The 17,872-nt window shown below is 34.1% G+C and overlaps 1 protein-coding gene across 2 annotated transcripts in view; it reads right to left on the bottom strand.

The window, feature by feature from the left end:
• The window catches only part of TRHDE (thyrotropin releasing hormone degrading enzyme), a 365,816-nt gene that overhangs the window by 94,027 nt on the left and 253,917 nt on the right, over positions 1-17,872 (bottom strand). For both annotated transcript variants that reach the window (XM_081060435.1, XM_081060436.1), the window contains one exon: positions 8,096-8,161. In XM_081060435.1, the coding sequence (XP_080916561.1) occupies positions 8,096-8,161 (66 nt within the window). The remainder of the gene's footprint in view (positions 1-8,095; positions 8,162-17,872) is intronic.

Here is a 17,872-nt window from a genome sequence, read left to right as displayed (position 1 = left end):
ATTCATTTAAGATTAAGTAAAATTCAGCTACCGTCTGGATGAAAACACAATACTATCTCTTCAGAAAGGAAATTAACTTTGACACACTGTCTCTTTCCTTCTGTTATTTTCTGAATTTTCATTTACCTGACAACCTACATGTAAGGGAGCAAACACTCATAAATGTAAGCCAGTAGTTACCAAATAAAACTCCTGTGTACACGTTAATATATAACTTCTCATTGGAACACAAGTTATTGAGCATGTTGGTGCTACTAATAAGCCCTACGGCTTTGTGCTTGTCATTACCTTCTGGCAATCAGAATTTTATGAGCACAAACCAATAATAATGATATTTCCCTTTTGCTTTTATCCACACCTCATTGCCTTACATTGATTTGCATAAGCAATTTCCACCCTGATAATTGGAGCCAAACATCTTGTTGTAGGTTACCTTATGGAAAAGAGCAGTTAAATACTAATCAAGATAAATCTTTCTTTATTCAACCATATTTTAGATGATATTGAATTACCCTCATTGGTTGAGCAAGAAGGTGACTCATTTTTCTGACACAGGTTTCAGAGTTTGAGTTTATATCAAGCTCAGCAATGATCTTTCTTTGTAATTTCAATTCCTTGATGTTGAGTCATAACAACATGAAGAATAGTACTGCTAGGCTGAAATCACTACAACAATATTGTTTTTGTCTGAAAAGAAAAAGCAATAGCACTAATTACTTTTAACAGCTGCTGAGCCAATCAATATTATCTGAGGATTTCATAATTATAGTCTTATTCTTTTATTTCCAGAAAAATCAGAGAAAAAAATGTAACTAGGGAGATTAAAACAAGTAAAAATGAAATAAGACAGGTCAAAGTCATGTAAAAATTTCTATCAGAAGAGCCATTACTTGAATTACTTACTTTAAAAAGAAACCTATAATACTTATGTAGAATTAGTATTTGAGCTATAGGAACTTAAATTATAAAAACAAGGTAAAAGAAGTAGATCCTAATTTATTGATCATATGAATAAGCATTGTTACAGATGGGTGACATTTAATGTATATGCACTTAAACACTAAGAACCCCAGGAAATGAAAGATATAAGGATTGCTGAAAGATGCTTTGGAATGGAAATCAATACAGTGATGGAAGGATAAAGAATGCAAGAATCCAGACGTTCTGTGGAGGATTACCTTCTTTCCATTAAGAGGTCTATAAAAAGGAGCAAACTGAGATCCTAAGGTGTATTTGCATTGAAGGAGGTGGTTAGAGGAAGCATTTGTTCATAGGAGCAAGGGAGATTTCAGGGGTATACATAAAATCACCAAGAACTTCTAGAGAGATAGGGCAAAATTGCAGTTTATTTCTATATTTCTCTCTCTATATATTCCAGTATATTTCTATATTTCTTTTCCACAAAGGAAAGGAAAGTCAACAACAGTTAACACTGAAGATTGTCCATGTGAAAAAGAAGATAGAAATGAGGTTCCACTGCATGTACTCACTCCCAGTGACTCTGCTAATGCTTGTGACATTGTGATGAGGAAAACACATTCAGATAATATATTATTAAACAGATGTGGAGCCGCCCTCACACCCAGGAAATCTTACCACCTTATCCTTACAGGATGACTTGGGATGGAATTTGGAGGTATTTATGCTACAAATATGAGGTGATAAACGTAAGAATTACATTATGTATAAAAAGTATAACCTGAGCCTGTATACCAAAGGGAATTACTCATTACTTCTGACCTGCCTGTTCCATTTCCCACTGATGCTAAGTCCCTACAGATAATGCATCATGCAGGTGTTTTCTTAATCATTATTACTCACCGGAATCATTGCTAGGAGAAAATTCTGGACTGAGAAAACCCATAAGCTTAGTCTCCAGATTCCCTAGGTATAGCTGGTCTTAAAAGCAATTTAGGCAAACTGCTACTTAAGGTTTTCTCCCTGCATTTACCCTATCTTACAATAATTTGCCTATTTGGAGGTGAGAGGGGTAGAAAGAGAAGCCAGCAGTTGTCATTGTGCAAACCAAAAGTTTAAAATTTTTAATTCAATAAAAAAGCAAAACAATTACTCACAATAGTAAATCTCCTTGTCTTTTCTGCTTTGGTTCTTTATTTTAGAAGAAGAATAAATTTAGATATGTAAAACTGTTAGACAAATTACTGGTACTGATTCACCCTGACACAACTAAATCAACTCATTCAAAGAGGAAACTGGGGATTATAGACCACAGACAAATTAACTGTAGTGAGGAAATAAGTGAATGATGGTCATTGATTGATTTTCCTAATTTGTCTCATTATATATCCTTATAAAATGATTGAAATCAGTTGAAAACATTCTCCTCAGCTACAATAGTATCACTAGGTCTTAACATAAATATCAAGGAAGAGATAACTATTTTTAAATCTGCATATGTTAATTCCACCTACAAAAATAATAAAATAATATTTAATCAATAGAACAAAGACATTTATAGATGAAATGTGTCAGATTGTCTGTAAGCAATCCATCACCACTCCTACTACATTCTACATGTTTGTGCATCGTATTGGCTGGAAGCTTCAATTCCCAGAATCCTTTGCTAGTTAGGTACAAGTTTCAGTTCTGCATGAAAAGTACACATAAGAGGCATAAAAGAAAGAGGAGTCATATTGCTCAAGCAGCAATGAGCAGGCCTGTGGGCTTTCGTAGAAGTTAAGGTACCACTCTAGTGGCTTCCAGGTCTACTGCAGGCAGCTGAAAATATGGATATTAGTTTGTTATGATACTTAAATTTCTTTTGTTTTAATTGTTATTAAATTTATTGGGGTGACATTGATTAGTAAAATTATATAAGTTTTAAGTGTACAGTACTATAATACCTCTATATATTGTGCTGTGTGTTAAATTTCTTGCTTTTCTGAACTTTAGCAGTTGTTTTCCTACTTTCACTCTTCTAGCCCTCCCAACAATTTTAGAAAATTCATATACTCTGGGTCAAAATAACTTTCTGCTTGAAGTACCTTGAGTGATTTTGATTGGGCTATTATATTATATGCCCAGTGTTTTAGGAAACAGACCCTCAAAGATGGAAAAAAATAGTTGCTTGCCTGTCTTGATTAGATTTAAATGAGGTAATAGCATTGATAATGGGTGGTAATATCCTGGTAATCCATGGTTTTCAGAGCCACGGCAAATTCTTAAATTATCCTTTATAGTTGTCCAAATTGACTAATAGGCTTTGGGAAAACAAATTACTATTTCAAAAAAAAAAAAACACATTTCAGTAGAATAGAGAATTACAAAATCTGCAAGAAGAATGGGTATTTCTGACTAGACTGGAGAGAGTACAAAAAGAAAAGTGTAACATCAGTGCTTTAAATTCTCTGCTGCAGTATGGGCAGAGAATCAGTGGTCATCTGTGACTATGCTGAAATAGTCTTCTCTCCCCACCATTTAAAATGTAAAAAACAATTCTTAGTTCTCAGGCCATGCAAAAGCAGTCAGTGGACCAGATTTGGCCCACAGGCTGTAGGTTGTCAAGCCCAGTTTGAAATCTCCACTAATCTGTATCTAATAATAAAAGTTTCAATTTAAAAAAATAAAAGAGTCATATATCTCTTTTAGCCTTAGAATCAATATAACTGAAAAGCAGACTAAGGTTTGAAATTCTGAGTGGTAAAATTACACCTCAAGTAAGTTTCATAGATTTCTTAGGTCTCTTATTAAAAATTAGGGTACTGATTGAGAAAGTGTGGGACACTGATAATTGGATTGGGGACCTTTAAAACCTAAATTCCACACTTGGGTTCAAAAGCAGCTCTCCTTGTCTTGAAAAAGTCAGTTACTCATTGTTTGAATCCCCTGTAATGCCACTTATCAAGGGGGTGCCAGTTCTCCTCAAAACTAACCTCCAATGCACCTCAATGGTGTTAGACCCATAAACAAATCAACATCATTAGATTTCAGGAATACAAGCAAAAATCTGACCTTATGGAGGACAACATATACAATGAAAAATCTTTAAGAAACTTCAAAAAGTCCTTAGAAAATGTCATCTAAGATGATTATGGTTAAATTACAAACATGCAAAGAATCCAGAGCAAAATATGAAATTATAACAAAATAAGAAAGGTAACTAAAAAGCAAAGGAAATATAAGCTGTTTCTTACTATCGGCAAAAAGTAACATAGGTATTACTAGCAGAAATTCTCAGTAACCTCAACTGCTGGTCTGGTTGGACCATAGTTACAATGCTACAGTTGACCCTTGAACAATGCAGAGGTCAGAGCAACCAACTCCCTTGAAGTAAAAATTCACCTACAACTTCTGACTCTCCAAAAACTTAGTTGTCCCTCAGTATCCATGGGGGATTGGTTCCAGGATCCCCATGGTACCAAAGTCAAGTCTCATATAAAATGGCATAGATCAAAGCACACTCCCATCCATGGATCGAAAACAGTACAGGTATTTCTTGAAATAAATCCACATAGAAGTGGAACTCTGCTAACCCATGTTGTTCAAGGTCAACTATATATACATTGAATGCCACATAATCTTAATATTCAGATTATTAGCTGAAGATTCAAACAGTGAATCACTCACTTTTGCAAATCTAGTTTATAAATTTTCCCATCAAATTAAATCAGCTGTCCCAAATTAAAGTATAAAATCCAAATTATATCACTAGTAAAACGCATTAAATAAATCTTAGATTCAGAGAATCTGAAAAATAGAAAAAAAATCTTAAAGAGTATTTAGTCCAACTCTTACATTTGATAACTATAAAGTCAAAGGCCAAGAAAGATTTAGTGACTTGTAGAAAACCTGCCATTAATTAGAAACAGAAATTAGAATTATTTCTGCCTACTTATTCCATGGCCTCATGCTTCCCAAAATACACTTGCCATTATTTTGGGAAATTAATCATTTAGAACAGTAGATATATAGTTTGCAAAAATATAAACATTTCTATGTTTTAAAAATACATTATTCACAAGTGGCATACAGAATCGAACAGGGGTTCAAGTTTGGTTCACTCTACACTTTTCAATATAAATATCAAAACAGACTCTAACTTATTAATGGTAGCCATGATAAATATTTTAATGTATGTATTGTCTATTTTCCAAAAAAAATGTTTTGAGGCAATTTTTTATAAAGATATGCAAGACTGAACCATTTAAGCATCAGACAAAATACAAGAAGAAAATTAGACAAAAATGTATGAAGTAGACTAGACTAATGAAAGTTGTGATTATTTAGTATAAAACTTTTCTAGACTTTCTAACAACTGGCACAGTGGATTATATGGTTATTAGGAATAAAACTTTTCTCACAACAATTTCTGAGTCCCTTCCTACTGAGGGATATATATGTAAGCTGAAACTTAAAAAACTATATATATACATACATTTTATATATATATATATATATATATATATATATATATATATATACATATATATATATATAACAGAATATTATAAAAGGTAAAAAAAAGGTAGTGAAATCTACACTCGGACACTTTATAGGTAAAATATGAACATGTGAACTGACCCAGAAACTTCCCAGAAACCTACTATTTTTCTATATTAGTTTTATTACATTTAATATATAAACATTATATTTATAATTTACTTTATATATTTATATTTATTATATATTTATATTTTTCTTCCAGTTGTATTTGTAAAAAATGTTTGCTTTGTTCCCAAAAGAGTCTAAGATGAGTTATAAGGATATCAAAATTGTAAGAGAATACAAATTTTAGAAGAAACCAACATTATTATTGTTCCTGTGTGGAACATGAAGGTTAAGTAAAGTCCAAGTACTAAGAAGGAGAAGCAGAAGGACAAAGAAGAAGTCGAAGGAGGAGGAATAAAGGAAAGGGAAGGAAAGAAAGAGGGAGAAAAGGAGGAAGGAAGAAAAGGAGGAAAAGTATATGAAAAACATGCTGTTTGCAATTTGGGAATGCCTCTACCTGTACATCTAACCTTGGGTCTGTCTGCAAATATAAACTTCCATTTGACTACATGGAAACAGCCATGGTTAATATAAAAACAATTAATAGATTTTCCAGCAGAGGTAAGCACTGACAGTCCAAGTTAGCTCTTTCAACAACACTGTAAAACCAAAACTCTCTAGAGCCTCGTGGATGGGAAATACATGACTATCATCTCTGTGACCACTCAGCACCATGACATAAAGGGTCTGTTCAGGAGGTCATTTCCAAAATGTATCCCATGCATCTTCATGCACAAGAGACGATAATTTATCACCTAGACGTAGGGATCTACTGTAAACTAATCCAAACTGCTGATGATACACTAAATCAGTTTGAGTGATGAGTATAAATAAAGCTGCAAGGAAGTACTGAAGGAGGCATATCTATCTGATCAATGAGATGTCACAAGGCAAATGAAATGCAATGTTGACAAACATAGAGTCCCTCAGTTGAAAATTAACCAAATCAGGTATCAGAACGTAAAGGCATACATTAACACAAGTTTCAAATGAAAGTTTAATACATGGGAGTCAAAGGGCATATTCTAACTGTTTTGGGCAAAACTGAACACATGGGGCCAGTAGAAAAGGGAGTATTAAAAATGGATGTATTTTGCATACTATAGAAAGCACAACAGGACAAAGAAAAATATCGCAAAACAGTAATCCTTTCCAAATAATATAACTATAATTATTCAATCTGCAGAGCAAATCCATGCACACAGATGAGGAAAAAACAATAAAATTTATATACAGAAAATGATTTCACACCAACTTGCTACCAGAAAATCAAATTTGATTTGTGTTGCCCTTATGGAAGCTTAGATATTTTCTGGAACTGTCATGCTACAACTTCAATGGGGAAAAACAAAGGAGTGGTGATAAGGAAGGACATTCCTCCAGAAAGTTGATATTCATGGAAGGCATTCCGTGAGAAAAAAAGATTTTCCCAACTATGTGATCAGAATAAAGGCTTTAGCACCGGGCAAATAGGTTTAATGGAATTCAGGTATTCTGAAGGTGTCCGTAATGGAAAGAGCTGATTAAAGTAAATTCTAACCCCTGCTGGAACAAATCTGTAAAAACATTTTCTAAGGGAAATTACTCCTCAAGAAATGTATTTGTTTGTCTTTGTTGTATTAAATATAATATAGCTTTTTCATAACATTTAACTCTTGCTTTGTATTTTATCTTTTAGTTTATTTTGGGTAAAGATAGAATTATGTTACTAACATATGACCTGATCCCATATGTAGTTTATTTAAATTTCAAAATGAAAAGCTTACTAAGAACAGATAAGATTGATTGCTCTCTCTGTCTTAGCATAATTGTATTTCAGGTGAACATCAATTTACTTTAAAGGACACTTCTAAGTAGCAGAACGCATTATAAATAATTCATCAATCACAGATGCTAGGAGCATGATTTACTTCAACAGATTCAATGGAATAAAAGTTCTATTTTTCTATATTTGTGCTTGCTTTACAAGTTTAAGAATCCTCCCTCTCTAAGAATCCACTACTAGGTTTCATACTTCATATTCTAAACGCAATCTGATAAAACTGTTTCTTTTTACCCCATTTAAAATACTGTATTTTCTAATTTACAAAACATTTAGATAGCAGTAGAACAAATAACAACCTGTGTACATCAACTGTGAAAAAACAAACAAACCAAAAACATAAAAGGTACAGATCTGAAAAAATGGCATAAAGATTTTATTAAATACATAATGTTAGTAAGGCTATCTAATTTGTTTACACTTTAAAATTTCATATAAAATTTTAAATGGAAGAAAAAGGAAGCAGACCTTCAGAAAATCTTACATAGATTATTTAGGATCTGATATGTTTGAAAATTACTTCAATTGAAAAATACATACTAAAGAGAGTCTAAATCTCTTTAGAGATTAAAGAACAGTTTGAGGTTTTATTGGTTGATAACCACTTTAATTTGTCATGGAAGACACTGCTTACCTTACTCACCCTAAAGTTTTCCATTAAATTCAGCAATTTTGTGTTAGAAAGGTCCCAAGCTGTAAAAAATCTTTAAAGTAAATATATGGACAAGGAAAAATGTAAGAGAAAATAGAAAGCATTCTACTTACTTGCAAACCCCTCTGAAATACTGAATGGCCCATAAAATTAGCCAGCATTCTAATTAAAGCAGCACCCTGTAGGAAAGAGTATTTAGAAAAGAGAAAAGAATTTCAACCGAGTAACATGATTCTAAAATTATCCTAAATCAATCAAAATAGTCTGTTTCATTCATGCTATTTTATTCTTAAAAATAGTTAAGAAATAGTAATAAAAAAAACATAAATACAATACTCCATTTACAGGTGAAAATTGCATCTTTCACTTTGTGACTCTAAAATCAATGACATCAAAATAGAAGTCTCCTAGACAGAATATCTCAGAGCAATAAAAAGCTCTAATTCAGGAGTAATAAAAATGTTATTTATCACTGCATATGACAAAGTTAATAAAACATGGCTCTTGTACTTACAAGTTCATAATCTAGTAAGGGAGAATACCCATGTTAATAAATAATCATATTAAAACATAGCTTTTGAGTAACACAGTTACTTTAACTCTGGCTCAAACAGGAATGGTTTACTGCAGAAGTGAAGAGTAGGGAGTACTAAGCAGTCAGACTGTTTAGGTTCAAATCCTGGCTCTGCCACTTACTTGCCATGTTTACTCAGGAAAATTATTTAACCTCACTTTCCTCACTTGTAAAATGTAGGTAATAATAGCCAAATTTAATATGGTTTTTTTGAAGCTTAAATGAATTAAGGAAGTTCAAACTGGATCTGAAAAATAGTAACCATGATATGAGTGTTACTTATCAGTACTGCAACAAACTAATTATTTTTATTTCCTCTCTGTAGAGGCAGGCTGTAGCCATATATCCATATACAAGCGAAACATGTGATCGATATAAATACTTAGAATAATAGAAGAAAAAATTAAGAGTCTACCTCACCTGAGAACAATTACTATAATATTGTAGAACAGTATCAGTGTAAAAAGGTAGACATGTAATCAATACGAAACATTCCAAGTAATGATGGTTAAGTCTAGACGATCACAAATGTATATGTAAAGTATAAATAAGCTTTCAAGAAGCTCTTTCATTCGGCACTAAATTGTTTTAACTATAGAGCAACGGATTATAAGCAACAAAAGTTTAAATAGAAAGAATAGCCTGGTTTTAGGGGGAAAAATCTTTTTATGGCTTACATATAGAATTCATACTTCATTACAAATTCACACCCTCCCATAATTCATTTCTTACCAGATGTCTCTTTTTTAAGTGAGAGAATCATATGAACCACACAGACTCATCCTGCCTAGGACAGAACTGTGGCAGCCAGTCCAGAGACACATGAAAGAATTCTCATTGTTTGTTACTAGAACCGTTTCCTAGAATACTAAAATTTTAATGCAATACAATACCCAGGCTCCATGAATCACCATTAAAGAAATGTCTCAAAAAATTTCAGTCATCACCAAACTTGCTCCCAAAATTGGTATTTTATTCACAACTCAACAAATGATAAACTGGACAAGCCAGAGAGTTTTGTGCCTCTTCTGATATATTAATATTTCCCCCCCCCCACATCGTCTACTCTGCCCTTCCTTTTGCTTCTTCCTCTTTATCTTCTGCATACTTGTGTAAGTCCACAAGATATAAGCACTTATGATTCCACATGGGAACCAGACTAGAATTCCTGTTAGAATTTATCAGCTCTGCTCCTTCAATTTCCTTGACAAACTCTCCTTCTATACATTTCCCCATCTAATCTACCTACCCCGAGGGTGGAAACTGTCAGTTCTGTAGCAAAAGTACCCCTTGCCACTTGGGGAATGAGACTTAGAATCTCAAGCAGTCAACTCAAACTTTTCTTCAGAACAGAATAGGCATCTTCAGATGATTTAAGTGTTTCCCTCCAGGTAATGATGATTTGGTCTCTTGTCAGGCTATAAAAACTATCAATTTAGCATGGTTTAACGGCAAAAGAGTCCTTTCTAATCATAAAGAATGTGCCCGTTTTCCTGTCTCAGTTGAGTGGGAGCAGAGTGCTAACAGGAAATAAGACCTAGAAATATGATCAATATATAAATGTTATATATCACTGAACTCCCTATTATTATTATTATTATTATTATGTTATATAATTTAATTAACTTTTAAAAATATGTTTATGTTGCCCACTTGAACATTTTAAATTCTCCAGGGTAGCATGTACTCTTCTATATTTAACTAGCCTCTTCTTTCCAAAACTAAATTTTAAAAATACTTATTTTATAGAACTTCATAGACAGATGGCCTCTCCAGCTGTCTAATATGTTCAGCCAACATATACTGAGCACCTACTATGCATGGCGTATAAAAAGGATCACACCTCAATGCAGGCATAACTCATTACAAACCTTTTTTTTTTTTTTTAAAGAAAACACTGACGCCTCTTTCATCATGTCTTTAAAACATTTTTTTCACCAAGCAAATATTATTTATAATATTATAACTTATACTCACTCGTGATTCAAATTCCAGCCCCAATCAAACAAACTGGCAGCCTAACTAGTTTTATGAGAAATAAATAACTATTTCTGCAAGATTTTCATAATTTTGAGACATGCTTGAGAAAAACCATCATTATATTTACTATACTAAGGTTCAGAGAAATATTAGGTTGGAAAGTGCTACCTGTTTTTTTTTTTCTTTTTTAAGTTTTCATAAAGAATATTCCACAAAGCTATGGTTGTAAACCCATTTCTCATTTCGTAATTTTTCCATTTGGAATATCTTTTCCATATATGTTCTTACCTAAAAATTATTTTATTTTACATTGTGCAAATTCATGATTTGCATTCATGTTAGTTTCAAAAACAGTAAATATCCCCAGAGAAAGAGCAGTGCCCTCACAACTTGGTACCCCACTCCATTCCCTGTGCTTGCCTCAGAGGTGGTAATCCCTTAACATAATAACTGATGAGAGAGAAAGAGAAATTAGTTGCACACTTAGTAATTACTTTGTATTCTTGAAAACTACTCAGCCTGGATATACAGTTTATTACTTTATTGGTGCACCTTAGTGATAAGTAATCACATTTGAAAAGAAAGAGATCTTCTCAACTAATTTGTTCCTTTTACACATGCTTATTGAGTAAGGCAGTGTGCTCAGTATCTTGTAGAATATAAATAGGTATGCTACAAGTCTCTGTCCTCCAGCTCCACAAAACCTAATAAGTGAGAAAATACAATACAGTATAAGATGAATGACAAAAGAAATATTCTACTGTGTTTCAGAAGAGGGAGAGTTTATTATATCTGGAGGGATGAACAACAAAAAGGCTATAAAGAAGTGGAATTTGTGTTAGACCATGAAGGATGGATGGTATTCCATGAGCAAAGAAAACAGAAAGCACTTGCCTGGAATGGCCAGAATGGCCTTTGCAAGATCACGCAGGTGCGGAAGTGAAAAGCACAGTAAGGGGGGTGATACTGTAGGACAAAGGGCATAAGAAAATTGAGGCTTAAAAAGTTGTGTAGGGCCCGCCCAGTGGCTCAGGTGGTTAGAGCTCTATGCTCCTAACTCCGAAGGCTGCCGGTTCGATTTCCACATGGGCCAGTGGGGTCTCAACCACAAGGTTGCCAGTTCAATTCCTCAAGTCCCGCAAGGGATGGTGGGCAGCGCCCCTTCCAACTATTGAACACGGCACCTTGAGCTGAGCTGCCTTCCGAATGGCTCAGTTGGTTGGAATGAGTCCTCTCAACCATAAGGTTGCCGGTTCAACTCCCGCAAGGAATGGTGGGCTGCGCCCTCTGCAACTAGAAAACGGCAACTGGACCTGGAGCTGAGCTGCGCCCTCCACAACTAAGACTGAAAGGACAACAACTTGAAGCTGAACGGCGCCCTCCACTAAGACTGAAAGGACAACAACTTGAATCTGAATGGCACCCTCCACAACTAAGATTGAAAGGACAACAACTTGACTTGGAAAAAGGGCCTGGAAGTACACACTGTTCCCCAATAAAGTCGTGTTCCCCAATTAAAAAAAATAAAATACAAAAAAAAAAAAAAAAAAAAGGTTGTGTAACTTGACCAAAGTAACACAGGTAGTATGCAATGGGGCCAAGATTAGAATTCCACTCATCTCCAACTTCAAAATTAATAATCTTAACAAATTTGAATTATTTTTTTTGTAATTCCAAATCAAAATAGTTACATATTTTCCAGAACTTGGAAAACGAAAGGGAATTTTTAGAGTGGCTCAGAGCTTGGAATCAGCAGATGTTCCCAGAAGAGTGAAGGGAAACCTAACTCAATGAGACAGAGCTGAAATAGCTGACCGATATGCCCAGGATTGGTGATGGAATAGAAGACATAAATGGCTAGCATCATAGAACATGTTGATGTTGTAGGAGGCATAAGCTAGTTTAGAGCAGGTTCAGCAAAATAAAAGACCAGTCAAATTGAAAACAAGTGATATTTTTATCAGATGTTGTATGTGGACGTGGTAGCTGTGAAAATGCACTGTTCAGAGTTGTCCTTCCCCATTTGGCACCATGAAGGCCAACTTTCCATAGTGTACTCCCAGTCAATGACTGAGCATAACAGTGGAACTAACGTAGACATTTTGTAGCGAGGGACTCCTCTAATAGAAAACTCTGGCTCCAGGATTCTCCATTGCCCTGGATGGATGTTTCTTGCAATTGGACTGAAGTCTGAAACTCTTTCAACCCAATGCTTCTTTCTTCCCTCTTTCCTTGAACAGGCTGTGAACTGTCTTATGATCTCAAGGTGGCTATCCTTACCTTAACCGCTCCTTCCTTAAATAAATATCTTGCACAGCACAGTGACTTCTCAGAAGACCTGACCCAGTATGGCAACTTAAAATGCTGCGGTCCAAACACGTATAAATTATTGGTCTTTAGTTGGCATATTCCAATATTCCACATCACAGATGTGTTTGCTCTTATCCAGGATAGGAGCAGATAAGGAACAATGTATCATTATATTCAGTTTACATATGGGAGAGACAAAGGGATGAAGTAATTTGTCCAAAATTAGAGATATGATAATTACTGGAATTTTTCTCCAGATTTGTTTCCATACATTTAGTTGTTATTTGTTAGCAGAGAAACCTATGAAGTAAGACTTTCTTATTACTTTCTAAGTTACTGAAAGAATTAGTCTATTGATTCCAAATCAAAGTACTTTTAAAGTGTAAATTTCTAAATGATATGTCTGAATTAAATCTGGACAGGTGTCAAGATTATGCAATGTTCTAATATGATTAGTTACTGAACAATGGCTTTTGGTCTAAAGTAAAAGCATATCTTAAATCCTCCATGGTTTTCAAAAACATGGGTTTTTGTTTGTTTGTTTCTTTCTTTATTTTTTTACAATAGTATTATAGCTACATTTAGGACCTCAGGAAGAAGAAAAAAGGAAATATCAAATGCTAAATATCACTCACTCACAAATTGATTAACAAAAAGAAAAGGTGGAGGAAAGAGAGAGAGAGAGAGAGAGAGAGAGAGAGAGAGAGAGAGAGAGAGAGAGAGAGAGAGGAGGGATAGAAAACAAAAAGGAGAAAAAGGGAAATAAAGTTAATTTGAAAAAGGAAACATAATTAAAGCTCCTTTGCCCCAATCACCCACACTCAGAATCTTGGAGTCCTCTTTGAGTTATTACTTCCTAAGGCTAAGCCTCTATTACTGAACCTAAATTATTTCACAGCCTCCAGTGACAACCCCAGATGCATTCTCACTTTCATAAGTTCATCCTATGGACAACATCAGACTTATTTTAATAATTACTTCTGATTCTCCACTTTTTCTGTCTGACTTACTTCGCTTAGCATAATAATCTCAAGGTCCACCCACGTCACAAATGGCAGTACTTCTTCTTTTCTTATGGCAGAGTAATATTCTGTTGTGTATATATACCATATCTTCTTTATCCAATCATCTATCAAAGGACACTTTGCTTGTTTCCATGTTTTGGCCACTGTAAATAATGCTGTAATGAACATCAAAGTACATAACATGTTTCCCCAAAAATAAGACCTAGCCAGACCATCTGCTCTAATGCATCTCTTGGAACAAAAATTAATATAGGACCTGGCCTTTTTTTACTATAAGACCCGGTCTTATATAATATAATATAAGACCGGGTCTCATATTAATTTTTGCTCCAAAAGACACATTATAGCTGATGATCTGGCTAGGTCTTATTTTCGGGGGAAACACGGTATATCTTTATGGATAAATGTTTTCAGATTTTTTGGGTAGATACCCAGGAGAAGAACTGTTACATGACTTCACTTACATGTAGGATATAAAACTGAGAGCAATAAAGGAACAAGACAAACAAACAAAAACTCATAGATGTAGACAGTAGTTTTGTGGTTACCAGACGGTAAGGGGAAAGGGAGGGTGGTAGAAGAGGATAAAGGAGGTCAAATATATGGTGATGGAAGGAGAACTGACTCCAGGTGATGAGCACACAATGTGATATATCGATGATGTATTATGGAATTGTACCTTGAAACCTGTGTAATTTTACTAACCATTGTCACCCAAACAAATTTAATTTAAAAATATTACTTCTGAAGAAGCATAACGTCTGCTAAAAGTCCTAGTTCTGTCATCTACTATATGTAAGAGCTTAGGCACATTAGATGGGCTGTCTAAGTATCTACAATTAGAATGTAACAAGAACAGTAACAATGACTACTAATCATGATGATAATGATGATAATGATACCTCAAGATCCTTCTGAGGATTCATTTAAATCACTTATATAAAGCACTTGGAACAGTGTTTAGCATACAAGGTCAAACAATTAAGTTCCTGAACTTGTTGCAACGATGTTGTTAAATTTTTTTAAATCTGAGGGATTATTCATTATGAATTTGTACCAACTGGACAAAGAGTTAACCAAGTTTACTATTTGGAAGTGCTAAAAAGGCTGCATGAAAAAGTTAGACGATCTGAACTTTTCACCAGCAATTCATGGCTCTTGCATCACGATAACGCACCAGCTCACACGGCACTGTCTGTGAGGGAGTTTTTAGCCAGTGAACAAATCACTGTATTGGAACACCCTCCCTACTCATCTGATCTGGCCCCCAGTGACTTCTTTCTTTACCTGAAAGTACAGGAAATATTGAAAGGAAGACATTTGGATGACATTGAGGACATCAAGGTAATATGACAACAGCTCTATTGGCCATTCCCGAAAAAGAGTTCCAAAATTGCTTTGAAGGGTGGACTAGGCACTGGCATGCGTGCATAGCTTCCCAAGGGGAGTACTTCAAAGGTGACTGTAGTGATATTCAGCAATGAGGTATGTAGCACTTTTTCTAGGATGAGTTCATGAACTTAATTGTCCAACCTCGTATGATACACTCTACAAAAGCATGTAGGTATTGTCATCATCCTCATCATTGCCATCCTTTTCATGTTAACTCCTTGCCCCCAAACTCTATTTTATTTTAATTCCTATGGTAGTAAATCAAGGCCATGCACAATGAAACTCATCATGACCTACCAACACTGTCTTCCATGTGGCCCAATAATCAGCCTCTAGTTATGAAGACCTCAGTATCCTATGAGCATATCTTAGATCATCATGTTTTAATCATACTGTTATTTTTTTGCAATGATATTCTTTTCCAATCTTATATTCTAAACCCTATACATTATTCAAAAGCACAGGATAGCCCATACTATAATATAAAACTTCCCACAAATATGTTAGCCCTCAATGGTTTTCTCTCTCCTGAAGTCATAAAACTTTTAAGTCTAAACTACACAATTTATTAAATTATTTTATATCACTCACCAATTGAGTCAAATGACTGTTTCTTCTTTCCACAATCACATGTGGTTCATATCCTTTAGACTTATTATTGGCACAATTGTTAGTTGTCAATGCCATAGCTTTTTCATTGCCAGTGAAACATGGTCCTAGCAGAGAGAGGTATTTACCAACTACTTGCTATTAATAGTTTCAAATCAGCAATCTAAGCTAAAACCTCATAGTCAACACACAGGTATTCAGTCTTCTCTATAGTGAAATTCAGCATATTTGCTATACTGGGGTCTTTTGTTTTTAGGTATTCTCAAGCAATTCAAATAGGGTAATCTATATTTAAATCAATAGGAAACCTAAAAAGAAGACTATAGATCCTAGAACAAGAAAACAGGAAGCTTTCAATAGTGTCAAAAACTAGCACTTATGTGAAAGTATCCAATGAAAAGAAATATGAAAAAGAACAGTACTATAAACTCAAATGAATGTTGATGGAAGGATAAAGCATAAGAGCAAAAATTAACAAAATAGAAAATAAAATGGTAAAGAAGATGAAAAATACAATGTATCAATATTGTGGGGAATACATTTGCTATGAATTAGTATTTATTCAAAATAATGTATCTTAGTAAACTAGGAAGAGAAGGGAATTCATTAACATATTAAAGGCCATCGTCCAAAAATATATTGAATGATGAAATATATGTTCTCCTTATGGGAATAGAACAAGAATGCACTCTATTAATACTTATACTCGAAGTACAATAAAATAAATCAACAAACAAGAGCATTATGAAGCAAAGATAGAAATGAAGCAATAAATTAGTATTACACGGAGATGATGTTAAATTTCTTACAGAAATCTAAGAGGATCTATAGAAGAAACCGATAAAATCAATAAAAGAATGCAGCGAGGTTACCTGACACAGAGCAATACGTAAAAATCAAGACAGCTGATATAAATCAGTAAAAACCAATTTAAAGAATTAATTTATAAAGAGTCCTATTCTCAAGAGCAAAATACAAACAAATATAACAAAACCAAAAATTATAGGAAGAAATAAAAAGTTGTTCAGAGCTTTCATGGAGAAAATTACATACCTTAATCAAAGGCACAAGGACTGAAATACAAAAACTGTATTTGTTACAAAGCTATGGAAAAGCTGCTATTGTAAAAATGTCAAATATTTCAAAATTAATCTATAAAATCTTGAAAAGATTTTTTTCCCCCCAGAAACTGTCTTCATCTTAAAATTTATATGGATTGGCGAGTAGCAATTTTGAAAGAGAACAAGGCAGGGAGAATCATCACACCCAATGGCAAACTGAAAATCCTATAGTATATAGACCTTAGTCAGAAATGCAGAAGCAAAAATATATGTGGAAACCAGGGCCCAAAATCAGGAGCTGTAAATGCACTAACGCTGATATTGGCAACAGCTGACAGAGACAGTATTACAAAAGATTAGGAATGGGGCAGGGAAGTCAATAAATAGCACTGAGAAGATAGATTAGCTAAACAAAAAATGAAATTACATTTACATACCAACATAAAAAGGAAACAGCAAAAATATTTAAATGGATTAAAGAAATTAATATAAATGCAAAATTTTTTAAATATTAAGAAAAATGTCAGACTCTCCTCACCTCCACCATAGATAACGTACCTCAACAGTCTTCTAAATCAGTGCTGTGCAACAGAACTTCCAGTGATGATGGAAATTTCTATATCCGCACTGTCCAATATGGTAGCCACTAACCACTATGGTGGGCCTCTTGAGAACTGAAAATGTGGCTGGTGCAACTGAGGAACTAAATTTTTAATTTAAGTTTAACTCTCCATACGTGGCTATTGACTAATGCATTGTACAGCACAAGTATATATGATATCCCTGCCACAAGTGTACTCCTTTTCAGTCCCTGGCACAAATAAAAAACAAGCCAACTAAAAAAAAAAAGAAAAAAGAAAAATGTCAAAGCATATCTTTAAGAATTGGGGGTAAAGAAGAATACTTAAACAAAACAAAAAGCATGAAATATAAAAGAGA

Source organism: Rhinolophus hipposideros (assembly GCF_964194185.1).
Source record: "Rhinolophus hipposideros genome assembly, chromosome: 9".
Taxonomy (NCBI): Eukaryota; Metazoa; Chordata; class Mammalia; order Chiroptera; family Rhinolophidae; genus Rhinolophus; species Rhinolophus hipposideros.
This window is presented reverse-complemented; position numbering and strand designations above follow the sequence as displayed.